This window comes from Ustilaginoidea virens, chromosome 1, assembly GCF_000687475.1.
Source record: "Ustilaginoidea virens chromosome 1, complete sequence".
Taxonomy (NCBI): Eukaryota; Fungi; Ascomycota; class Sordariomycetes; order Hypocreales; family Clavicipitaceae; genus Ustilaginoidea; species Ustilaginoidea virens.
Window position 1 is genome coordinate 4817971 of NC_057316.1, and position 25001 is coordinate 4842971.

At 56.4% G+C, this 25001-nt stretch overlaps 10 protein-coding genes across 10 annotated transcripts; 6 read left to right on the forward strand and 4 right to left on the reverse strand.

Annotated features, from left to right (window-relative positions):
* Positions 1-1150: 1150 nt before the first annotated feature.
* UV8b_01055 (uncharacterized protein) lies at positions 1151-1630 on the forward strand (the record flags this gene model as incomplete). Its single annotated transcript, XM_043138553.1, has 1 exon — positions 1151-1630. One exon carries the CDS (start codon positions 1151-1153, stop codon positions 1628-1630), a length of 480 nt encoding a protein of 159 aa, XP_042994487.1.
* A 1258-nt stretch (positions 1631-2888) lies between these two features.
* Positions 2889-4672, forward strand: UV8b_01056 (uncharacterized protein; the record flags this gene model as incomplete). The annotated part of the gene is made up of 2 exons (XM_043138554.1): positions 2889-4571; positions 4640-4672. The coding sequence occupies 2 exons, from the start codon at positions 2889-2891 to the stop codon at positions 4670-4672; spliced, it is 1716 nt and encodes a 571-aa protein (XP_042994488.1).
* A 1216-nt stretch (positions 4673-5888) lies between these two features.
* UV8b_01057 (uncharacterized protein) lies at positions 5889-8600 on the reverse strand (the record flags this gene model as incomplete). Its single annotated transcript, XM_043138555.1, has 1 exon — positions 5889-8600. One exon carries the CDS (start codon positions 8598-8600, stop codon positions 5889-5891), a length of 2712 nt encoding a protein of 903 aa, XP_042994489.1.
* Positions 8601-10319: 1719 nt separating this feature from the next.
* On the reverse strand, positions 10320-14009 carry UV8b_01058 (uncharacterized protein; the record flags this gene model as incomplete). The annotated part of the gene is made up of 4 exons (XM_043138556.1): positions 10320-10448; positions 10520-10693; positions 10768-13829; positions 13946-14009. 4 exons carry the CDS (start codon positions 14007-14009, stop codon positions 10320-10322), a joined length of 3429 nt encoding a protein of 1142 aa, XP_042994490.1.
* A 909-nt stretch (positions 14010-14918) lies between these two features.
* Positions 14919-15671, reverse strand: UV8b_01059 (uncharacterized protein; the record flags this gene model as incomplete). Its single annotated transcript, XM_043138557.1, has 1 exon — positions 14919-15671. One exon carries the CDS (start codon positions 15669-15671, stop codon positions 14919-14921), a length of 753 nt encoding a protein of 250 aa, XP_042994491.1.
* Positions 15672-16518: 847 nt separating this feature from the next.
* Positions 16519-17246, reverse strand: UV8b_01060 (uncharacterized protein; the record flags this gene model as incomplete). The annotated part of the gene is made up of 2 exons (XM_043138558.1): positions 16519-16962; positions 17061-17246. The coding sequence occupies 2 exons, from the start codon at positions 17244-17246 to the stop codon at positions 16519-16521; spliced, it is 630 nt and encodes a 209-aa protein (XP_042994492.1).
* Positions 17247-17881: 635 nt separating this feature from the next.
* Positions 17882-18483, forward strand: UV8b_01061 (uncharacterized protein; the record flags this gene model as incomplete). Its single annotated transcript, XM_043138559.1, has 2 exons — positions 17882-17963; positions 18026-18483. 2 exons carry the CDS (start codon positions 17882-17884, stop codon positions 18481-18483), a joined length of 540 nt encoding a protein of 179 aa, XP_042994493.1.
* Positions 18484-22065: 3582 nt separating this feature from the next.
* Positions 22066-22380, forward strand: UV8b_01062 (uncharacterized protein; the record flags this gene model as incomplete). Its single annotated transcript, XM_043138560.1, has 1 exon — positions 22066-22380. The coding sequence occupies one exon, from the start codon at positions 22066-22068 to the stop codon at positions 22378-22380; it is 315 nt and encodes a 104-aa protein (XP_042994494.1).
* A 366-nt stretch (positions 22381-22746) lies between these two features.
* On the forward strand, positions 22747-23115 carry UV8b_01063 (uncharacterized protein; the record flags this gene model as incomplete). Its single annotated transcript, XM_043138561.1, has 1 exon — positions 22747-23115. One exon carries the CDS (start codon positions 22747-22749, stop codon positions 23113-23115), a length of 369 nt encoding a protein of 122 aa, XP_042994495.1.
* A 418-nt stretch (positions 23116-23533) lies between these two features.
* On the forward strand, positions 23534-23890 carry UV8b_01064 (uncharacterized protein; the record flags this gene model as incomplete). The annotated part of the gene is made up of 1 exon (XM_043138562.1): positions 23534-23890. One exon carries the CDS (start codon positions 23534-23536, stop codon positions 23888-23890), a length of 357 nt encoding a protein of 118 aa, XP_042994496.1.
* Positions 23891-25001: the final 1111 nt, after the last annotated feature.

The window sequence follows — 25001 nt, forward strand, 5'->3', positions numbered from 1 at the left end:
CGGACCGTAGTCTTACGATATTAACCTTAGTGGTAAGGAAGAGCCTCAGAAGGATCAAAAGACGCCCTAAAAAATCAGATTAAAATGGGTTTTTTCAATAGCTGCACTTATTTCCTATGGAAAATTGGAATCTACGGTTTGTTGCTATTTTCGTACTTTGTATGTGTGCTATTGGGCCTATTTACCCCTATATAGGTAGCCTGTTCAATAATAGCATTGTCATTTTGCACATATCGTTTTGAGTAGATTGATATTTCTACTTATTATCTTGCTTTGCACTGAATTTAGCTATATGGCAGGATATCCTTAAGAAAGCATATCCTGAGGGGGTGTGTCGGAGGGAAATTGGCTATCTGTAATATAGATATCGGTCATGTCCGAGGGTGGATATGCCGAGTTCTCCCTGGATCAGTAAGCCCTTAGGGGTACCCCCTATCCCACTATAAATAGCTGGGAACACAAGTCTCTTAGAGAGGACTTGGTTCCTTCAATCAAGCATTATCGCATTTTCCCTATGCATTCTGACACTGGTTTGGCTACGTGTATTGCTTTCCCTCCTTTCGGTGGTGCAGCAGCGTCCTGATTCCCGCTGGCTTCCCGCTGCCTTCTTCCCGAAAAGCAAGCCATGACTGCGGAACCAAGTCAAAGCACGGCAAGGCCGAGTGGCCGGGGCTCCACCAGGTTTTCTGCACTGGGCCCTTTGCTCCCCGGGTTTCGACTCCCACTTCACGGCGGCCTTGCCCGGATCCAAGCGAGCAGCCGACTCCGCACCAGGCAGCCCGCCACAAAGGCGACAATCACAGCCATGCCCAGGGCGCAAGCGGTGGACTGGGACGCAACCTCCCGGCCGCCTAGCTGAACCACCCAGTTTGCCGCGGCGGGATGTTCGAGGCGCGCTCGAGTCTGGCGACGCGTCGGGATCGATGACCTGAACGACGAGCGCCAGCCAGTGGGCACAAGCGGAAGCTCAAGGGACGATTTTGCCGGAAATATCTTGGCGCGAAATATCTCGCTGGTAAAAATCCTTCTGTCAATCTCCCGCCGACGCCGGGACACCTCTGTCGGGAGCAACGCGGCGGCGAGTCACAGCCGCCGACGGCAAGTTGAACAAGCAAGACACGGCAAAGCCCGCAGCTCCCCGGCCCCCCCAATGCCCGCACCGCTCAGGCGACAGGCGCAACAGCCAGGCCGCGCAGGCTGCCGACAGCCCACGCACGGGTCCGTGAATCGCGCCCTCGTCCCGCCGTCCTGGACGCTGGGATCAACACGCGCAGGCACACAGGGGCCAACCGACAGCTCCGTCAAGGGCGCCAGTGAATCTCGGCCAGCTCGGCCAGCGGCAACGACGTGCGGGATCTGCTCCGTCAGGGATCTGCTCCGTCATGGACGGCCGGCGCAGCCAGCAACAGCCGGTGTTTATGTCTCGCGCCGCCACCGTCGGCTCGGCTCTCGGGTCATTGCTCCGTTCTGCTCTGCGCAGCTTCTCCTCATGGCCGTGGCGGGGATGGCGGACTGGCTAGCCACCAGGGTTTTTGGACGCGACCGGTGGAGACGTGTTCAGCTTCCTGGTAAAGCGAGGCTGGGGATGGATGGATTCGGCTGGCCGCGGAGGATAACGAACGGCGTCTGACAAGGCAAGCTGCACGGCGAGGCAGTCGTCCAAGCGGGCTGTGAATTCAGAATCAGCATCCCGTCGTGCTCGACCATCTTGGCTGGGAGACTGAAGACGTCTGGTAACTGTCACTGTCACTTGCCATTGGACTGGTTGGGCCTGCCAGGTACCATACTGCATGTACCGGACTGCACGTACCAGACTGCATGTACCAGATTGCATGTACCCAGACTGCATGTACCGGCAGGCTGGGCCCAAGCCCTCGCCAAAAAGTCTGGTGCCTGATGTCCCGCACAGCGCTGCTCCAGCGCCGCACAGCACGGCGGCCCCCCTGTACCTCGGCGCGCTCCCCCTTCCATTCTCCACCAGCACACCACGCCTTTAACGCCAACGCGATGCGTTTGCGCGCGTCGTGTCACGCCCACTCCCACTCCCACCAGACCAGACCGCTTCGCTTGCCCGGACCACAGGCCCTGTCCTGTGGCGGCCTTTAAAGCTGCGCTGACCTCTTCCTCGTGCCAGGCGGTTGCTCCTGCACTTTCTCCCGCACTCGCTCCTGCACTCGCTCCTGCACTCGCTCCTGCAGTTTGCTCTGCACCTGTCAATACCACCAGACCAGACCACAGACCAGACCAGACCTGACTGGACTGGACGTCGCCGACTTCTCTCCCCCCCTCGCCAAGCCTGTCCCGCGAAAAGATCCTCCGCGGCCTGGCTAGAAGACCGTCAAGAAGCCTCAACTGTCAATCCTGGCAGGAAGCTGAGAGAAGCCCAAGCCCGTCCTCGTCCTGCTGGGCACCAGAGACGTGCTGCACGGCCGCCACGAGCGCATCCTTACGACGCGGGCCTTTCCCTGCCTGCCTGCCTGTGCGTGCGAGCACCGAGCATCCTGTCGAGCGTCCTGTCGAGCATCTGGCCGATCATTCTGTTGCTTCAGTATTTTTTTTTTTTTTTTTTTTTTTTTTTTGGCCTTGTGCAGACAGACGCGTTCGTTTGGTGTAAGCGGGCTCGACGCAGCGTCTGATCCGTCCCACAGTCAAGCGAGTCGCCGCCCGCCGCCTCTTTACGCGCCGCCAACTGTCAAACCGCGTGTCAATCCCAGCAGTCCGGATCGCGGGACCTCGCGGGACCCCAAGTTTTATTCTTTAACCAAATTCACTTCCCGAGTTTTCTCTTCTTTTTATTTTCGTCTCGGCAGCCAGCATGCTTCTTGGCCTCGCTGCCCCTTAATGCCCGGATAATCCTTCAACGAAACCCCCCCTCGCAAAACCTAATCATGAAGTCGTCGCCGCCTCGGTCAAACGCCATCATGTCGGCGCCCGGCGCTGCAGCCGTGGACCAGGTCGCGTTGCCGCCCCTTTCGACCTCGGCCTCGGCCTCGGCCTCGGCCGCCTTTGCCCGCCCAGCTCCCGCCTGTCTGGCCGGCAGCAAGCGCCCTGCGCCTTCGTCGCTGCTGCCTGCCTTTGAGCCCTTTTCGTCGTCGCCCGCCCTGCCTCGTCCCGCCAAGCGCCCCAACATCGGCGGCGCCCAGCTCAAGTATCCCACGCCCGTGCCCACCTCCAGCACCGGCATCCTGTCCAGCTCGCCGCCTCCCAGGCCCGCCCTGGCCCGCACCACCTCGGAGCGCGCGCCCCTCTCCGCCGTGCCCGCCGTCGAGCTCCCCGAGAACGGAGAGTCCCTGTCCCTGGGCCGCTCCTCCAACTCGTCGCACCTGCAGCTCTCGGCCAACCGCCTGGTGTCGCGTGTCCACGTAACGGCGCGCTACGTCCCCGCCCCGAGCCCCCTGGAGACCAGCAAGATCGAGATTGTCTGCCACGGCTGGAACGGCCTCAAGCTGCACTGCCAGGGCCGCACCTGGGAGCTCTTCAAGGGCGACAGCTTCACCAGCGAGACCGACGGCACCGATCTCATGGTGGACGTCTTGGATGCCCGCGTCATGATCCGCTGGCCCAGGCGCTCCGTGTCCTGCGCCGCCGCCGACCACCCGGCCAGCTTGTCCGACTCGAGCTGGGACGACTCCCCGCCGCGCCCCCAGCCGAGGGGGCACTCGCGCCTGCCGTCGACGTCGTCCTCTCCCCTGCGGAGAACCGCGCGCATCGCCTCCCCGGAGAGCCCTTCACCCATGGGCAGCAGTCTCTCGACCTCGCAGCGGCTGCAGTCCCTGCTTCCTGGCGTTGCTGCCCGGGACGACGGCGGCATCGACATTTACGAGGACGAGCCGGAGCTGCCGCAACCCAGGGGCCACGCATACCCACGCGGCAAGCATGTTCCTGTCGGCGTCAGCATCAAGACGGACGCGACGGCCAGCTTTTCCAGCGACTTGAGCAATGTCGATGACGAGGAGGAGGAGGAGGAGGACGACGACGACGACGGCAACAACCCCGACGAGGAAAACGACCCCATTGTGCATTCCTTTGGGCCCTTTGGCGCCAACATTGCCGGCAGGCTGGCTTCCATCTCGACCACGTCGCCCAAGCAGCCGCGGCCTCTGTACCGACGTCCCCACAACGCGTCCTCCAACGAGACCCTCGCGCGGGACGGAGACGGCACCCCGTCCGTCTCCCCGTCGCCCGTCAAGGAGCGAGGGCCGGCCACCAAACTGGGCCCGAAGCCGGGCGACCAAGACACGCCCGCCCCGTCCATCGAAGTCGACGCCGCCGTGGCCAACCACGTCGTCAACCAGCTGGCCTTTTCGCGTCTCGCCTCCACGCCCCTGTCGACCATTATGCAGAACCTGCCCAGCGAGCAAAGGGCAGGGCTGACCAAGGACGTCCTGCGCGCCGCCCTCGAATCCACCCCGTGCATCGGCATCATCCCGCGCCAGGGCAAAGACGCCGCCGGAAAGGCTCTTGAAAGCGAGTATTATTACCAGCCCGACAAGGACGACGACGAGCAGCGCCGCGCCGTCGTCGACGCCCTGCGGAAGCCCAGTCTCCGCAACTGCAGGAAGCAGCACAAGGTGAGATTTCCCTCCTCGCGCGCTCCTGCCAACGAGTGCTTTGTGCGCTGACTGTCTTCGCGCCCCAGCAATACTATTGGAAGCGTCCCAAAACACCGTAATGTCTACGCCGTCCTGCGTGCTGTCGTCGCGAAGCGAGAGCATGGCCGTTTTTTTGTCTTCTGTTTTTTCGTCTTGTGAATAAAAATCATTGCTTACCGTGGTGTGGGAGCTGTACGGTCTGGTGGTCTATTGGTGTGAACTGGAACTACTGGGCTGTTTTTTTTTTTTCTTGGTCTGCTTGGTTCGACAGACAGCCGAGCCTCCCATTTGCATAGCCTGGCGTCTTTTGTGTCGTGAGGAGTCTGAAGTCGTGGTAGATGTAGAATGTAGTAGAATGTGCTGTGCTGTTGCAGCAGGTAGCTTTCATTAGCTCTGACGTGCTGGTAGAATCTGTTTTTTTTTTCCCCCTTTTTTTTTCTTTTTTTTTTCTCTTGTTATTTCTTTTTTTCTTTTTCTAACCCGTGCATTTCGTTTTTTTACAACTCGGGAAGGTGCAACCGCAACCACAACCGCCAACCGCCCACCTGGTTGACCCCGCGTGGCAAAATCCTGCTCCTCATCATCGCCATCCCCTCCCAGCCCATCCATCCATCCTTGCCTCGCGCCTGCAAACGCAGTTCACGCATCCGGCATTCTATCGTGACCCTTGTTTTCGAGCAACTCGACCCCAGTCAACGCAGGTGCGCAACCTTCCGGAAATGTCACCCAGCCCGGCATCTAACCCCCCCGGCCAGTCATCATGCCTGAACAGCCCCCGGCCTCGCAGAGCTCCCAGCGCGAGCGCGGCTTGGCCGCCCCCTCCGCCTGGCAACCGACCCTTGACCGCCGCCAGTCGTGGAACAAGCAGGACCAGAAGCACGCCCTGCAGATACGCGAGCTGCAGGGCAAGACGGCGCAGGGCTTCACGGAAAAGTCCAGCTGCCCGCCAGCCGGGTAGGGCGGGTAGGGCTGGCGGCAGGCTTAATAGGCTCGTCTACATGACGGGAGCTCTTGATGCCGAAAGAATCCAGGATGCGGAAGCAATGCGTGTGTTTTGCAGACACGGGGATATCACCGGTTATTGTTGAACTGAAGTATCGAATCATCGAATCGCTTCTTTGGCTGGTGATAGATGCCCCCTTAATCGATCCTCACAGCGCCTGTGAATACTCAAGGTAGAAATAAAGAAGGAAAGGGAAACAAAAAAAAAAAAAAAGAGCCAAGTTGCACCGCCAGAGTATACAGACTGATCATCACCCGTTGTACGCGAAACTTCCACCTTTCTTATTCCCTCGGTCAAAATGACTTGCCGCCAGTCGACAAGTACTCCCCCATCAAACTCCCAGCATAGGCGATTCCCGCAACCCATGCCGTGCCAATGACTAATTTGCGGCCGAGCCTCCTCCTTTTCGTCTTCTTGTCCCACGCTTCCCATCCTGGAGCTAGGTACGGACGCGATTCATCATTGACGAATGAATGTACGGGGCCGGCGACCTTTCTTGCCCCAGACCGGCCCGTCGTGGCAGTCGACTCGACTGCCGCGCCAGAGTCTTCCTGCAGCACGGATCCGGGCTGCACCTTGCGGAACACCAGCACATGACCACTGCCCGAGACAACTTCGTATCCTTCTGCCTGCAGGACTCTAAAGTAGGGAAAGAACTTGGATGGATTGGAAATTCGCGGCAGTATCTCTGCAGGTGTCTCCGCCGCCGAGGAGTCGTCAGCCGCAGAGCTGGCCTCGGCGACGCTGATTGACTGCGTGCTTGGGTCATATGCCAGCATCTTGTACAGAGTGGGCTGCCTCTCAAAGGGTCCTTGTGCCGTCGAATCCGTTCCAGACGCATCCTTGTCTCGACTCCTGCCCTTGTCACCTCGGACAAGATTTGGCCGGGTTGCCAAGCCGCCGCGTTCTTTGGCGTAGCTGCCTTCGAGTCTCTGCAGATTTGACGGGTAAGGATCCTCTTCCACACTTATTCTCTCCGAGCGCGACATGCCGGAGACCGAGGCTCGTCTGCCGGCGTTACGCTCTAGAGCAGGCTGCAACCTGTCGTCTTCACTGGGAAAACTCTCATCCATAGAAGACAAGTCGAATTCGTCCTTGTCGGATCCCAGAGTGTTGGCAGGCCGGGTGGTATCGTTATCTGCGAGGTGTTTCGGAAACAGGGTAGATTTTGACCACGAGTTGGCAGTGTTCCAAGACGTTGCAAATTCCTCGGGAAAATCTTTCGCGTAACTACCGGTCAGCGCCCGGCCGGTGTTGTGTGTCTTGCAGTCGGCGAGATCCTTGGTCTGCCCGGCTGCATCAGCATGCGTGCTGTTGCAACGAGCTCTTCTGAGAACAGCGCTCCGGATCTCAGCCGCTGTCCTGGGCTCATTGCCGTCAAGCTGTCGATAATTTTCATAATCTTGGAGGCTGTTTGGGACCGAACCGGACCTCTCTGCTGGCTCGGCGTCGAGCTTAGTGTGAAAAACTGGCTCATACGAAGCTAAATCCTTGTAGGCTTTGGTAGCCTCTTCGGAATACGCGGGGTGCGAGTTGTCGGGTTGGTCAAATGATAATGGATCATACTTGTCGAGGTCTTTGTAATTTTTGGAAAGTTCCTCGGGATGAACATGGGTGCTTCTCTTGGGCTCGTCAAAGCCCCTGGATGGGTATTTCGAGACGTCCTTGTACTGCTTGGACACATCCTCAGGATGGACACGCTCCGTCACTGGTCCCGCGTTTGGGAAGGAGCCGTATCTGCGCAAGTCACCATACTGCTTCGACGCTTCTTCAGGGTGCAAACGTGGGGTCGCGGGCCCGTTGTTGGGATACTGGTCATAAGTGGGCAGATCATCGTAATTTTTGGATAGCTCTTCTGGGGTAGGTTTTGGCAGACCATCCGGCTCGTTCCATGTGACAGGAGTGTACTTGTTCAAATCGTCGTATTCAGTTGCAGGATTTTCCGCTGGCACTTCCACTTTGGCGGCTACTGGGTCCGCTCTGGCGGTAAAGTCCTGCTGCTTCGCCTCATGAGCCTCGAGGATGGAGTCGGCAGCTACAAATGGCTTCTTGTACGCGTCCAAGTCATCGTACTGCTTCGACTTTTCTTCAGCCGTAAGCTGTGGAAGCCCGTCAGGCTCATTCCATGCTACAGGACCGTACTTGCCGAGATCGCCGTAGTTTTTAGAGCTCTCCTCTGGCGTTTGCTTGGGCATCCCGTCGGGTTCGTTCCAAGTCGCAGGGCCGTACTTGTGCAAGTCATCATAACTCTTTGACGACTCCTCCGGCGTCTGCTTGCGGAGGCCATCTGGCTCGTTCCATTCTGTAGGCTTGTACTTGTCAAGGTCGTCGTATTTAGGATTTGTTGATGCTGCAGCATCGGCAGAGATGTTGGAGGCGTCGACGTCCGGGGATGCATACTTGTCAAGATCCTTGTACTGCTTTGACCTTTGCTCGGGAGTCTGGGTGGGAAGACCATCGGGTTCATTCCACTCCACGGGTTTATACTTGTCCAAGTCGTGGTAATTTTTGGAAGATTCTTCGGAAGTGAGCGGCCGTGGGGCGATTGGACTGTCGAATTTTTTGGGGTTGTACTTTTGCAAGTCGGATGGTTTCTGCGCACCTTTTTCCTGCGAGTTGAACGACTTGGTGGACTTTGGCTCTTCAGCTAATGTAGTAGCATTTAGATCGGTCTCTGGCGCGGCACAGTCTGGAGTACGCTTGGCATGTAAATATTTGCGAATATTGTCAAACGGCGCCCAGTGCTCCGCTTGACGCTTCCGGCCAGATTTATTGGCATCGAGCAAATGATCGACGGCTTCACGTTCCACGTCTTCAATATTTCTGCCGGGCCTTGCACCAGACAGCTCGTCGGACCAGGAATGGATCTTGCTCATGTTCATGTACTTGAGTGAGGTGCCCCTAGGGCCGTGGGCCACGTGAGCAAAGGCAGTCTTCAAGGCGGCTTGAACACTGTCGTGCTTCAGTTTGTTCTCCCACGAAAGCCGTCGACTCAAAGATTCCATGTATCGGTAGCGGTAGGCGCGATGGCGGTAGCGGTTGTTGGGCGAGCCTTGGCCCTCACTACTACTACTACTTAACCAGCCAGCAAACCAGCAAGTCCTGGTTTGCCGATGTCTGGAGCGAATCAATGCTGCGGTAGAGGGAGATATGAGCCGGCCGCACCGACCTAGGCGGCGCACAGCAAAGGGTAGGCTCGCAGCGCGACAAGGAGCTCCGGCGGCCAACATTGTTGCTGTTGTCGATGGGCGGAAACAAGAAACCGGTAGCACGCAGCAGAATAGAGAAAGGTCTTGAGCTTCCCGGCAACGAGCTGGTCACGCAATTGTCTGTGACGCAGCAGGCGAGGCATTTGCCGCCGGGATGGAGGTGGCGGCAGCTATGATGCAGCTGAAGGGAGGGGTTCGTGGTGGTCAATTGCTGCTGTTTTGAATCCAACGATAAGTCCTTTTGATGATGAACCAGGCGCATTTGGAGAAAGATGAAGAAAGGAAAACGTATGAAGGCTGCGAGACAATGGGACTTTGAAACCCCAATGTGAACCAGCGAGGCAGGACCACATGCGACAAGGGTGGGTCCACACCGCTGGCCCTAGTCGCCAAGCGGTCGAGAAGTGGAACCTGGGATGCGGGGTTGAGTACTCCGTAGGGGTTGGGGGCTGGGCTTAGGAGACTTACTATGCATGTACTAGGTACTAGCGTACTACTAGGACGAAGGTAGCAATAACGACGTCAGCGCCGAGGATGCGGCGAACAGGGGTCTGGAGTAGAGACAAAGATGCAGGAATGGCAGGACTCAGGAGTGCGGTTGTTGAGCGTGAGTGAAGCGTCGAGTCCAAAAGAGAAAGAGATTGGAGGCCGCGATGGAGGTCGAAGTCGAAGGGGCAGAACATTGATAACAGGTACCTAGGTCAATGTACCGGGAGGGAACACGATGGGGGAAAGAAGCCGGGTCGACTCGGCTCGATTCGGCTGCGGTCGCGTTGAATATCGGAACGTGGAGTGGGTCGCAAGTGGGGGGCTTGCAGCGGCAACAGCCAGTAGCATCTTGCATGTGGACTCTGGAAAGCTTAATGCCTGGCGGCGCGTGAATGGGAGTGGGACGAGGCCATGGACACATCGTCATCGCCCGGGCAGTGCGCAGAATTTGAGGCCCCAGGAGAATGAACACACGATGCTTTACAGTCAGAGTACGTTTTGAGGCCATTTCGGGGGTGGTTTTGTGCCGGATTTATGGGGGGAGGGGGGGGGGGGTTTGCAGCGACAATGCCCGTCTTCACGCAGGTCCAGGTCCATGTCTCGCGTGGGGCGATGGGACCCTCCCAGTGCGATGCATGCATGTGATTGGTCTGTTGGCGGTCACGGCCGTCCGTTCACAGGCAGGCAACACCGACATGCCCAAAGGGGAATTCCGGGCGGACGAATCATAGTCGCCGCTTTGGGCAGTCGTCATCTCGAATCAAACTTGCAATATTGTGCGGAGTAGGAAACAAACACACATGAACCATCTGTCTGATACATCGTGCCCAAGCAACAGCAACAAAACCCGTCTGTCTCATTACATCGCGCCGGAGCAATAGTGTCGCGTCGCCACCTCGAATCACTTGCAACAGCAAAACCCATCCGTCTTGATACGTCCATCTCGAATCACCTCGAATACGTCTGTGCCCGTTGGGCCCGTTGGGCCCGTTTCGCCCGTTTCGCCCGTTTCGCCCCGTCTCTGCCTCATTTCTTCTCCTTCTTTCCAGTCAAGGCACCCGTGATGCTTCCCAGTCCAAGCCCGTCAAGCACCTTGTTCAAGCCAAGTCCGCCGAGCAACCCCTCGACCAGGCCGCCTAGACCCAAACCTCCCAACTGTTGGTCAAGACGTGTCAGTTATCCGCTACCCACCCGGGCATCAGAGGCAAGCATTCTTCAATACGTACCAGACGGCCCACCAGGCCCAGCACCCCGTGCAGCAAGAGGCCGACCGCCGCGATGATCTGGAACAAGGGCTCTGACAGCAGGGCCCAAAGCGGATTCAGCTCCTTCTTGGCATGCGGCATTCCTTCAATCTTGCGCTTGGCATTGTCAATCGTCTCGGTGACGGTCCCGGTGAGCTGCAAGCAAGAAAAACAGCCGTCAGTCACTCACTTCGCCGTCTCACCTTTGCACACAACTGCTGGAAACGTACCTCCTTGATGACCTCTGCGAGATGATGCTCCTCGGGCGTGGCCTCCTTGGTGCCGCTCCGTTGCTTGGCCTGCCTCTGGATGCGGCCGTCGGGATCCATGCCTCGCACCGCCCCGTTCGTCTCGGTCAGGATCTTGCTGCCGTCTTCGATAAGCGGCTTCACCTCCCGGACGAGCTGCTTCTCGTCCAGCTCGTCCTTGGGAGTCCTCTCGGCCCGGTCGACCTTGTCGGTGATGAGCTTCAGGATGGGCCGCAGCTTGTCGAGGGACTGCTCAATCAAGGCGGCCAGCTGGCCGGCGAGCTGCCTGTCCTTTTCCCGCTGCTCGCGCTCCTTCTTCTCCTCTTCTGACTCGGTGGGAATGTCCTCCAGCAGGCTCACGTGGCCGAGGGTGACGCCTTTGGCGTTGACGACGTCGCCGTCGTCGTCGACCTCCTTGCCGGCGCAGATGTTGACGTCGCCGCTCGTCAGCTTGCCAATGATGTTGCCCTCTTCGTCCACGACGTTGCCCTCGCGGTTGACCTTGCGGCCGGCGAGCGGGTTCACCTTCTTTTCTACCTCGGGCTCCTCCCACCGCTCGGCCTTTCCGAGCACGTTGCCGTTCTTGTCGAGCACGTCGCCGTCCTCGTCGACGGGGCGGCCGTAGAGGACCTTGGCGTCGCCGCTGACCAGCCTGCCAACCACCTCGCCCGAGGGGGTGACGACCGTGCCGTCTTTGGCGACGGTGCAGCCCGCCAGCTCGGCAAAGGGTCCTTCGCGAGAGCCCTCACGCTCATGCTCCGGCACCAGCTCGGCCCTGCCAATCACCTCGCCCGACTCGCTCATGATGTTGCCCTGCTTGTCGCACATGCGGCCGATGAGGGCCTTGAGGTCGCCCTCGACCACGCGGCCCCAGATCTGGCCCTGCGAGTCCACCACGTTGCCGGCCTTGTTGACCCGCTTGCCTGCCAGGGCCGACTGATCCACCTCGGGCTCGGGTTCCGCCTCAGGCTCGTCCCACGACTCCGCTCTGCCAATCACGTTGCCTCGGCGGTCGAGGATGTCGCCGTCCTCGTCCACGTGGCAGCCCTTGAGGCGCTTCGGGTCTCCTTCCACCACCTGGCCGACTTGTCTCCCGTCCGAGACGACGCGGCCGTCGGCTTCGACTACCGCGTCGGGGAAGTTCTCAAAGGGCGCAAAGTCCTTGGCTGTCTCGTCGCGCTCGTCCTCGGGGATGGGCTCTGCTCTCCCGATCACTTGGCCGGAGCTGTTCCAGATTCGGCCTTGGTCGTCGGCGCTCGTGCCGACGAGCTGCTTGGCGTCGCCTTCAACCAGGCGTCCGATGATGTCGCCTTTCTTGTCGACCAGGTTACCGGCTTTGTTGACCGTGGTGCCCTTTAGTACGCCAAGGTCCAACGGTTTGCCTGCTTCTGCGGCTTCTTCTGCGGCTCCCTCTGTGTCCTTGAGGATAGGCTCTGCTCTCCCAATCACTTGGTCGGAGTCGTCCAAAAATCGGCCTTGGTCGTCGGCGCTCTTGCCTACGAGCTGCTTGGCGTCGCCTTCGACCAGACGCCCAATGATGTCACCCTTTTCGTCGACGAGGTTACCGGCTTTGTCGGCTGTGGTGCCCTTTAGTATGCTGAGGTCCGACGGGTTGGCGGCTTCTGCGGCTCCCTCTATGGCCTCGGGGATAGGTTCTGCTCTTCCAATCACTTGGCCGGAGTCGTCCAAGAATCGGCCTTGGTCGTCGGCGCTCTTGCCAACGAGCTGCTTGGCGTCACCTTCAACCAGGCGTCCGATGATAGCGCCTTCTTCGTCGACCAGGTTACCGCCTTTGTCGGCCGTGGTGCCCTTTAGTATGCTGATGTCTACCGCTTTGCCAGCTTCTTCTGCGGCTCCCTCTACAGCTCCCTCTGTGTCCTGGAGCTCATCAGCAACTTCCTCGTGCTCGAGTTCCTCGACAATAGCTTCTTCTTCTTCCACCTCCAGCCCTGTCTTAGCTCCGCCCTCACTCTCTTCAGAAGCCTCTTCATCGCCTGCCAAGTCTCCTCGAGCCTTGACATCGCCGAGTTTGTCACCGCCAAGCTGCTTGTCTCCCGCACCTTCATCACCAATCTTGCCGAGCTTGTCAGCCTTATCCTGGGTGCCGACTTGCCCCTCGGCCTGGACTCTTCCCGCAGCCTCTTTTTCCTTGTCCTCAACCGCAGAAACGTCGTGCTTCTTTTCGGCAGTGTCGCCTGCCGGTGGTTCCGGCACGTGCCGATCCTCGTCGACTGGCCTGGGGCTGCGCGTAATCATAGGCTCGGCACCGCCCCGTGGCTCTTCCTGGGCAGCGCCCTTACCGGCTTCGGGAGCTTGCTCAGCTGCGCCTGCCACTTCCGCGGCTTGAGAATCGACGTCGGCTTTCTTTCGAGCTTCGTCTGAAACCCCTTTGAGGTCTTTTTCTCCCTTGTCCGCCGGTGCTTCCACGGGCTCCTTTTGCTGAGCACCAGATGGCTTCTTCAGCTCTTCTGCCCCTTTTGCCGTGTCCGCCGTTTTCTGCTGAGCGTCGCCTGTAGTTTCCTTTGCCTTTGCCGTCTTGCCCCCCACATCCGCTTCTTTTTGAGAATCGCCAGAAGCCGTCTTCAGCTCTTGCGCGGGCTTTTCCGCCCGGCCCCCAACATCTGCCTCCTTCTGAGCTTCGCCGGGAATCTGCTCGGCCTTTTCCGCCCCCTCTCCTTCGTCCGTGGGCTTCCTCAACCCAGCGAGCTTGCCGTAGGTGTTTTGGATGTTCTGCCCGTACTGCATGGCCGACTTGGCTTTGCCCAGCACGTTCCAGTCTCTCCCGGCCTTTGCTCCCTCCTTCGGTCCCTCGGGCACGCTGGTGGGGGTGTAGTTGTCGTCAATGTGGACTTTGGCCAGGTTGTCGCCCGCTTCCGAGACGACGTCGCCCGTCTCCGTGACGACACCGCCGACTAGCTTCTGGGGCTCGTCCACATCCTTGACATCCCGGATGCTGCCAATGACTTTGCCGGTCTTGTCGATGATCTCGCCCTTTTCGTTGACCACGCCGGCCACCGTTCGAGGGACTGACTTTTCATCAGCGCCTACCAAGCCCAAGGCAGTTAGATCCAGCGTCACCAAGACGTGCACTTGTTGTCGAGCGTAAAAAGAGTAGTTTGCATCTGCATCTCATTTGTGTGCGTAGAAAGGTCTCACTGACCTTGCTGCTGCTGCTCTTTGCCAGCGCCTTGAGTCAGGCCAGCCAGCGGATTAGATAGTGACATGGTAGCGGGTATTTTTTCGACGCAGTTCCAAGTCGTGCTGCTTCTTTCTCTTTTCGACTTTTCTTGGTTGTTTTGCTGCTACTCTGGGTGTACAGACGGCAGGCTTGGTAACAACTAATACAAGCAAGACTTTATATCTGTGCCCACGGCCCCATGGAAAACAGGTTTCGCTTTGCTAGAAAACCATCTGCCCTGGCCGAACAAAACGCCGGGGTTTCGATGGCCGCGGTTGATCGAGATGGATGCCTTGAATGCCATGGCAAAGCCACACACCTTCTCCTGGCGCCACAGACGCATCACTTACATCGCGCACGAGCACGACGCCAAAAGACAGGGTCACCATGACGCAATTTCACACCCCCACGCCGCGGATTGTTCTTCCACGGGCGTCCTTTGGCTGTGGCAACCCCCAGTGTGGCCGGAATGAACAGAGGGAGCCTCTGCCTTGTTTCTGCTTCGCCTGCCTTGGACATGGGCGTTGCCGTTTGCATTTTCCAGGGCGTCCTGTATGCCCTCGAGAATGCAAGCCGGAAAACAGCCAGGCATCCTGCATACCCTCGAGGAATGCAACCCGGGAATATCAGGTTGTCCCCACATGCTGCACGCCAGGGAGATGCTTCGCTGTGCCATGTTTCCACCCCATACGTGCGTGCATGGTTTAATCGGAATATTCTTGTCGGGTTGTGGGACTTGGCGGACACGGCTCAACCGACAGGACGGGTGAGTCTTGCCTGTTACGGGGAACAGGAATGGCAAAATCGAGACTACATGGCCTTGCAGTGCAGAGTACGCCTTTCGTTTCATGACAACACACGATTTTTTTTTTTTTTTTTTTTCAAACGATTATGCATCATGATATTACTGCCTCGCTCTCAAGTCTTGCCGCAGGGACAAAAGTGTCTTTACTTTTCATCTTTCTACATTACACTGCATCGTCTCGTGCCTGCCGTTGAAGACGGTGGGAATCTTGATGACCAGCTGGATGCCATCATGCGTAGACTTGACGTCCAAGTAAATCTCGGACGGACTAGGCGTCGCCGGCAGCGGATCCAGCGCCGCAGTCTCGTCCGCACCCTCGGGCCTCGCGCCCGTCGCGCCCGTCTCGCCCCGGCTTGAAAATCCAGAGTCGCCGCGATCCCCGTCGTCCACGCCGGTGGCCTTGCTGCCGCCCCCGCTGTTCGTCCTCATCCTGCCCACCACGTTGCCAAACTGGTCGTAAATGTTGCCGCGGTGGTCGCGCTTTAGCTTCTTCCTACCGGACTCACCCTCCGGCGTCAGCGCTGGGGGCAACACCTCGGCGACGCGGCCGGCCAGGTCGCCAGCCGCGTCGAGTATGCTGCCCCCCTTGGCCACGGGTCTGCCCACCATGGAAGGCAGGTCGCCCTCGGCGCGGCCAAGCACCGTGCCGTCCCAGTCGAGAATGTTGCCGAACTCGTCGACGCATTTCCCCTCCAGGGCGACGAGAATCCCATCGTCGAGCGGGATGCCGGGCGGTGAGGTGTCTGGCATGGTGGTTCTCGGTCCGGATGGCGCCCTGGGAGACTCGCGGCGGTTTGGGGAGGCCGACGGCCGGCTGTTGCTGCTTGGGTGTTGGGGACGCCGTGGTGGGCTGGCCGGGTTGCCGAAACGGCTGGCTGCGTCGCTGATCGGCGAGGTAGCCATGGTTGGCTGGAACGCGTAGCTGCTTTTGCCGTCCCTAGCGGTGTGTTTTTTTTTTTTTTTTTTTTTTTTTTTTTTTTTTTTTTTTGTTTTTTCAGAAACAATGAGTTCGTCTTGTTTTAACCGGCCTGGAGGAAAGAACTCTCTCCGCCATGGCGGCGGTGGCTTAGGGCGAGACGTGGCGTGGCATTCATATTTGTAGCAAGGCACGAGGCGAGTCTCGGGCTTGCTGCGTTCCGAAACGGATGCCCCTTTTTTGCCGCTGGGTGAAGAGGAAATGCCAGGTTGCTGGCTACATACATAGCAGGACTCTGGACCCCGTCGTGCGAAACTCTCAACACTTGCTGCATCTTGACCCCTGTCGCTTCTCCAGACTCTTTCAACAACAAATTGCCCTTGACGGGCCATTTGGGTAGGGAAGGGGGGGTTCAATGAATTGCTCTAAAATTAACCAACGCTGGGGGACGACATGGCTTGGGGTTGGCGCCCTGCCACCATCGGCTGCTGTCAATAACCCAGCAACCCGACCGGACGTTTGACCCGAATTGCTTCCTGGAGGGCTCGGCTGGCGTGATTTACATTCATTCTGGCGTCTTGGATTGGGCCATGGCCAGCCACACGGTTCCCGGTTTCCAGGTTGATCCAAATGTGGCAGGCCATGGGCTTGCGACGCTGACGCCATCGTAACTGTGACGTCTGGGATGCACCCGTCCTTGAAGGCCATGCTCAGGGTACACAGCAATGTTTTGAATTTAGCGAGCGCAACCCAGCCGCCTGCTTCCTTGCAGGAAGGCCTCGATGATCTTATTGGGCTGAATATTCTCCCGCATCCCTTCATTTTCCCCCAAACTCACTGCCCCCCGTCTCTGACGTAGGAGCTTTCCATACCCAGCAACGGCTTCCGAAAAAGCTTGACACGGCGCAGGTCCCTCTGGCTGCCTTTTCCTTGCTCTTTGCTATCGCCCCCCCTGCCCCAGAACACGCTCCACCGCTCTGCTGCACCGTCTGGCTCTTCCTGGACAGCCACAAAGCCTCCGGGGTCGCCGGCGAGCGTCAGAAACCGCTCGTCCTCAGCCCACCCCCACGGCCCGACGATCTGGCCCACCGTGCTCTTCCTGGTGCCGTGCTCCACGGCCCGCGTGTCTCTGTTGACGTAGATCCAGTTCAGCGTGGGCTGGCCGTCGGCCACGCTGCTGACCAGCCCCAGGTGCTGCTCCTCGCTGGGGTACTTGAAGTAGAAGCCGCAGAACTTGTGCCCCCCTGCAACCGCTTGTCCGGGGCCTTGCAGCATGAGCTGTCCGTGAGATCATATCAGAGGCAGGTTTCGTCGAGCCTCCTGGGACATGGAAGAAAGGATTCAGTGGAGAATGCCCGCCTGGGCCTGGGCCTCACCTTTCCGTCTTTGAGAATACACGTCCCCGCTGGCTCTTCCGTGCCGTCGTGATGCTCGACGACGGCCGTCAGGTGGAACTTTTCTTGCTCCTTGGACGCTGCGTTCTGCCTCTTCTGAGCGCTGACGGCTTGGCCGACGCCTGTGACGGTCGGTATGGCCGTCAGGGTGAGGAGGCCGATCACCATGCTGGCTGGTTTGGGCGCTTGGCAGCTGCTCTGGGTTTGTGTTCCCCGTCTGCATGAATCGGGGGTGACTTTATGACGCCGCTTGGGTGTTTTTATCGGCATACCTCACCTCCATCAGGTAGGCGTTTCTCGTCTCCTGATCCTCCATATCGCCTTTGTGACGTCAACGACGCGCCCGCACAGGCTCTCCTCCCTGGGGGCCAGATATTCCCTCGGCTCCAATCGTATGCATCATGTAGTTTCCTACTGCGGTGAGAGACGGAGATTGCTGCGAAGCCAAGTGCCTACCCTCGTCATTTGTCCCCCTTTTGCGCCTCCCTTGACCTCTCCGGCCCTTCCCACCCATCTCGTTACCGGTTCTCGCAACATCAAGCAGGTTTGAATCGTGTCATTCCCTGGAGAACCAACGTATCATTGCGGTGGATGACATCAATGATATTCGGGTCATCTGATAAAAAAAGAAACAAACAGAAAAACAAAAACAGGAGAGACGCGTCAGCTCTATTGTTTCTCTATGCGATGCAACGATTCAAGTTTTAAGTCCTGAACACCAGCCCCAAGTTACGTATAACACGGCTGCTTGTACAAACCTATACGTATTCTATCCAACGAGTCATTAATCATCGATTCAAGTCATGGCCGCAAACGCCCAAGCACAGGACCAACCGGCAGAGAAGAACGCGGAGCAGCAGAGCCAGGAAAACGGTCACCACAGTGGTCTGTATAGCCGCCATGTCCCGCCGATCACGCTCCAATGTTTCCTCTAACACCGTTTGCAGAAGGCGAAGAAGACTCCCACCTCCGCCATGCCGAAGATGACGACAATGGCCCCGAAACAAACAACCAGGCCACAAGCAACCAGAGCACAAGCGGGCCGGAAGATCAAGCCGAGCAGGCTCCCCAGCCCAGGCCCCCCAAGCCGGCTCGCCTGGATCAGCAGAAGCGCAAGAGGCCTCTGAACGAAGCCCTGACGGAGGAGGAGATGCAGAGCCAGATCGCGCGGCGGAGACAGCCGGTTCAGCCGGTTCAGCCGGTTCAGCCGGTTCAGCCGGTTCAGCCGGTTCAGCCGCAGCCGCAGCCGCAGCCGCCGCCGCCGGCGGTCGTGCCGCAAGGCCAGGTAGCCGCTCAGCAGGATTCCAAGAAGAATCCGCTGAAGCTGCGGCTCGATTTGAATCTGGATGTCGAGATAGAGCTGCGGGCCAAGATCCACGGCGACGTGACCCTGGCTTTGCTGTAAGGAAGACTCGACGCCGCCCGACCCGTGTCAAAGAACTGACTTGATTGATAGGGATATGGGCTAGTGACATGTAGTCTGGGCTTAGATGGTTCGTTTGCAGCATGTGTAGAGTACTTGTTTGCGTTCAAGCCGGTTGAGCCTTGTTGTTCGGGACGAACTGAAGGGAAGTTTAGGTTGACTACATCACTCCAGGGTTGAGAGCCAGGCTCCGGTTCGATAGTGCAGCTAGTCACGGGGTGGAACAGAGTGGTTCGTTCCACGTTCTTTTTTCGAACGAGTTCCTGGGCCGTGGTCGCTTTAACCTGCTTAGCGTCTGAGCCTGTGAGCGATCCTGGGCCGTCTGAGCAACCCATGAGAAACCATGAGCAGTGCAGGTATGCAGAATCGAGGCGGCTCTTGTTCGCACCCATTCGTAAATTCACTGCATTACGCACCGCGGCTGCCAGAAAAGGCGAAGCATTGAACTGTACCGTTTGCCCTCATGCAAGCAAAGCCGTGGGAGAAGACGAAGGAAAGGTTTCGCAGAAGGAAGCAGAGCAAGCCAGAGCAAGGGGCATGGCAATTGTCATCTGGAGAGGTTTTGGAGAGGCTTTGCAGAGGTATTGGCGGGTCATCTTCATGAAGTATTACTCCGTACAAGAGATGGTGTTCATCCGTGCGACATCCTGTCAGTTCTATTCTTCAGAGAGACCTGGTCTGGCATGTTCCGTGCCAGACCAGGCTTGCCAACTTGCAAGGCAAAGGGAACAAGACGCAGATTCTGAGCAGCTACCAGGTCACGTCAAATTGAAGCCGGCAGATTCTAAGTGACGACATGTCCTATAGAGACCGCTATACTTGCAGATACATTATCAGAGCACCTACGCGCCCTCTCGGCACGATCGGCCGGGACTGGCTGACAGTTGGCCTCTGGTCCTGTCAGCCAGTCCCGGCCGAGTCGTGTCGAGAGGGCGTGTGTACGTGTTGTAGTTTCCTAGAATAATCCAATGAGATTGCGCATCATGCTCGGATTGCATGTCAAAGTTTACCAAAGGAGTCGGCGCAGCCCTTATTCTCGTGTACTGGTACCATGTGTTGCAGCTGGCGCTTCCGTTCCACGTCTTGAATCAGTTCCACGGCAACAACTTTGGCGAGGCCGGCTTTGATCCCATCTCTTCCTTCATGCATCCCCCCTCTTGATTGTGCGACATCTTGGCTGACACCTGTCCCAAGATGTCGCCCGTCATGCGCCTGAAAACACGTCCTGGTTCTGCAGACGTAGCTGGCACAGACAAGATATCAGCGGCCGTTCTGCTGAGAAGGGCATGTCGCCGTTTCTGTTGTTACCGAAAGCCACCAATCGAGCGGGGAACAGTCGCTCGCAACTGGTTTTTTCATGTGCAATGATTGGTATCTCGTCGAGTTTTTCCAGGTCGGACTGACAACATCTAATCTTCTGTGCAAGGCGGCCCACGAGAAAAGCGCCCGACCAGGCTTATCCTTCACGGCCTCGTCTTTACGGCGCCATCGTCGAGCAACGGTTGGACGAAAGACATGCATTCACTCAGGCGGCGCAAAAGAGTGGCATCCATTCCAAGCAATGGTGCATCACCTTGATGTTTGCCCAGCAGCGGCTTGACGACAGGCACAAGTCCTCTGATGAAGCAGCGTGAAAGCGCGGTGCCGTCCGTTGCACTTTGCGCATCAGCATTGGCGCCTCGGCTTAGCAGGCACTAAGCCACTTTTTGCCGACGATCCAAATGATGCGCAACGCAATATTGATGTTGAGTCCTTTCCGAAGTTGTCCTCGGAACGGGGGTCATCCGGGCGATGGAGGTTGTAGCAGGTCCTATAGAAGCTGTGCTGGCAGAAGAACTGTGCGATATGACGTTGCAATTTTTTCAAGTATTCTGCTCGTATTCCATCGGGTCGTTGCAAGATTCTGCTGCAGGTCTCGTCAAGGTGCGCACGAATGGTAATGAAGTCGTTTTGAACAGGAACCATGTCCGCCTCGTGTGCAGACATGCATGCCCACTGCAGACGTGATGTTCTTGTTCTGGCCGACCTGTCACCAGAAAATGGACATTTCTCTCGCCAGACGCGAGGAGATGCCTTATCCATCAAAGAAGTCGTTCCGTCGATGGCATTTGCTTTGTGCAGCACGCGTCGAGGACGTCCAGAGCGAATCCAGGCGTCTTCGAATTGTGCCATCACTGACAGAACGTCATGGAAAGTGATTTCGCGTGATTGTTGACTATGTCAAAGTCCATTTTCGCAGGAGGAATAGGGAGAATCCAGTTGCTTCATGTCTCCTCGACCTTGAAGAGTGACGCTGGCTCACCGTCCTGTCAAGGGTTCTGCTTGCTGTATGATTGAAGTCGAAGTAGGAGTGGGACAGGCCGAGTTGATACTGCGAGATGGGCAAAGATGGCGATGGTGGCTCTGCTCATGCCCCGGATCTTGACAGCATTCTTCGTGACGTGGCATCGCTGCGCACCGTTTTCGTCCGTCGTTGTCGATTGGCGCGGCACCAAGACCCCCGAAACCTTGACAAAGAGGGCCAATATGCAGCAGCACAGGGGAGAAGACGAGGTCGGGCTCCTTTCAGAGCTGAGCCGAGATTGCAGCACAAGTGCTCCGTAGACATGTTGAGCTTCAGAACCGACTTGTGCAACGTGACCCAAGGGATGGACGCCGGATGCGGATGCGCCACCAGCCGGAAACTGTGATAGCGCCGGCCTGGACTCCGGCGGCGCCGGTAGAGCCCGTCCAACAGACCGAGGATCAGGGTTGGAACACGGCCAAGGGGTACCCAGTTATACGTAGCGCGCGCCGGGGGGTTAGAGAGTTACCGGGTGATGATGACAGGTAACACGTTGTTGCACGGAGTACTCCGTACGAAGGATTACTATGGTGATTACTATCTCGGAGAGACAGGGGCAGACAGGGGCTGATGATGCCGACCATATGGCATTTATGATTCATTTATGTGGCATTTTATGTGGCATATTATATGTCTGTGCCGCGGTCACGTGCGGTTGTGAGGCTCTGCAACGCTGGTGGTTTCATGCACCCACCCAATCGTGTTGCCTGTTGGGGGCAAGAGTGGGGCCACCTCGGTTGGATGGCCCCGGGTTGACACTGGCGATTCCGATAATCCAAGCTTCTTTGAACCAAGCCATCCTACCTTTGGAGTATGTATGCCCGTTGCGGTCTCGATCATGGGTCTTTGAATTCGAAACTTCTAGTCTTGCTAAATGACCATCAGCGGCCCGATATGGCGTTTTGTACAGCGGAATGCCATACCTTTAGTGTTTGTTCCTTCTCACTCGTATCCCGTCTGTCACCTTTGGCGATATTCGTCCCCGCGTTTTGCTCCACTTGCGACAGATATTATGTAGTCATGGCCCGCGCTTTGCGTGTCTGGAACTATCTGGGCCAAGGAGGCGATAAGTATAGGGAATTCCTCCATATACTATAGCCAGAACACGACCATAAGCAACTCCATAAGCAAGATAGAAAAGCTCCTTAACAACTTGATTATTAGCAATGCGTCCCCTGCGCTTATTAGTCGCCCTCGCCACCCTCCTAGTTCCCCTTGCTATGGCTTCTGATATCCGAAGTACTATCGATCCTGACGAACTTCCCCGCTTCAACCATGTTCTGGACATGTTGCGGACTAGTGGCGAACAATACCAGATGGTCTATAGAGCTGACCTACGACAAGTTGTTATTACCTACTACAGGGACGGCCGGTTGAAGACCAGGAGATTTAAGACCACCTCACACGCTGATGAGTATTTCCGAAAGAACCCACTCGATGGTGGAAGGAGGCCGCCAAAGGGTAACCAGGGTAACCAGGGTCATCAGCAGGGTCAGCAGGGTCGGAATGGCCGGAGAGTCGTTATTAGCCAATAACTGGGCAGCCGTGGGCTGGAATCAAATGCTGCGCGAGGAATATTTGCCATGCCGGAATCTTGAATCATAGGCTTTTAATTTGACACTTCTAGCTGTAGTCAAGGGCTAATGTGGCGTTCGTCCTCTTGACTAATATATACAGTCATCTTCTCGGCGCCGGATTTACCGCCTGCACTTATGTCACGAAATATCTAGGCCAAGAAGGGAACGAGTGCGGGCAATGCTTCCCAGCACTGCAGCTGAAACCAGTATAAATACTGGCTTATACCATCTATATAAGCAACAAGTATAGCTCTTAATAACTATAATACTTCACATGTAAAAAAAAAAAATCTCTTATAGCTCGCAAAAACCTAAGCATTAGCAATGCATCTCCTACGCTCTATTATCGCCCTCGCCACCCTCCTAGCCCCCCTTGCTATAGCTGCTCTTACTCTCGGTAGTGCTATCCATGAGGACGACGTTCAACGCTTCAATCGTCTTATGAAGCGGGTGGAGGATAATGGCGAACAATATGAGACGGTCTATAGAGACGATAGAGAATTAGTCATTATTTACGTCGAAAAGAACGGCAAAATCACGACCTATCAGGTCTTTAGGGCCAGCAAAAACGCTCCTGCATTTTTCCGAATGCACCCAACCGATGGTGGAAAGAGGCCGCAGAAGGGTCGCAAGGTCGGAAAGGGTCGGAAGGTCGTAACTAGCCAATCACTGGGCAGTCGTGGACTAGAATGAATTTGCTGCGCAATTAATTATGCCACGTTGCAGTGTTAAATCATCGGCTTGTACTCCGAACCTTCTGGCCATAGATAATTATCATTAGCGGCTGATGTGGCGTTCGTCGAACGGAGTGCTAGGCCTAAACTGTTCCTCTTCACTACATATCCGGTCACCTTCTCAATCTTAGCGCCAGCGTTTTGCGGCATCCTGCGACAGTTATAGTTTTCACACGTATATCACAAATTATCTGGGCCAAGAAGGTGACGAGTGCGGGCAATGCCTCCCAACACCGCAGCTGGAACTGGTATAAATACTAGCTTAGGCCAACTCTAGAAGCGATAATAAAAGATCTTGACATCTACAACATTTTGTTTCTTTAACTATAATACGTCAGTTCCCTATAAAACTCTTTTCTACCTCACAAAAGCCCGAGATGCATCTCCTGCGCTCTATTATCGCCCTCGCCACCCTCCTAGTCCCCTTTGCTATAGCTGCTCTTAGTCTCCGCAATTCTATTGACGCTACCCAACTTCCGGACTTCGATGCTTTTAAGGAGAGGGCGGATGCTAATGGTTGGAGAATCAGGCCAATCTATGATCAATACGAAAATTTGATTAATATTATGGCCTTTGGAGACGACCACCTTCTGAAGGCCTCCAGGCTCTTTCTTGGCAATGCAAACGCTCCTCAATATTTTAGACAGAGGCCAACTGATGCTGGAAAGAGGCCGCAGAAGGTCCAGAAGAGCCAGAAGAGCCCGCAGCCACGGAAGGGCAGGAATTCTCACTAGCCAATAACCTGGCAGCCGTGGGTTGGAGTGGCCCTTCATACTAGTGACCAAATATCAGAAGAGAAGGAAGGGTGACAGATAAATGGGGTGGATAATTGTCCTTAATCTCTTCTTTCCGAGGCGTGAGATATCTAGCGCTCTATATAGATAGAGTGTATATTACTTTGCAATAACTATCTTCGTATTTTTCTACATGTAAATAGTACGTGCTCCGGTTCGCAATAACTGATGACACCTCCAGTCCTGTAGGAATACACAAGTTTAAATGCCCATCTTCAGGGAAATTAGAATTACAAAGGACCTACCAATATAGTTATCCGTTGCATTCCGATAATCATTTTTGACTGCTTGTACTCGTCTGCGACCTATTTTCTCTGCCGTCAGATCCTACAGATCTCCCGCTAGGCATAAGTAAGGACGACTACTATCCGCTTTGCCTTGGTAGTCCTAAGCTTCACAATGCACTTATATAGGCTAAACATTGTACTTGTTCGCTCATCGCTCACTTCTGCTATTGAATAAAATGTCGAATTCTTTGGCCGCCCATGACATGTGGTGCGTTTCCAAATCAATTTGCAATCCTCGAGCAAATCCAATCTCCAACCCAGGTGACGCAAACTCACATCGCTCGGCCCATGTCGACTGGAAAAACAAAAGCCGATGCCCCTTGACAGCGCCGTTTCCCGACGAATATGTTTGATAAGACGGAATCACTGCTTCGTGCTCTCAACATTTTTATGACTAAGGCTTCTCTTTGGCAGGAGGTATGGGGGCGACCACAGACTATATCAAAAGCCTTGACGCATTGAGAGAACGACAGTCTGCCGTCGAGGGATGAAAAATAGTAGCTGGAATTGTCGCTTTATTGCAGTCAGCTCTTGGACTCAGTCATGGTCATGGTCTGTGACCTGTTCAACACGGGCTATGGCCATTTAAGTGCGCACATAGATAGCTAGAACGAATGATTAGTCAGACTGTTCGTGTATGATATCCCCGTGAATACGCCAATGTCCTTGTCTCTGATACTATTGCGTCTTGTGCACCTGGTCCCAGTCTAATTTCACATTTTTCCCGGCGGGCGTTGGCAGAAAGTCTAGGTACAGATGGACAG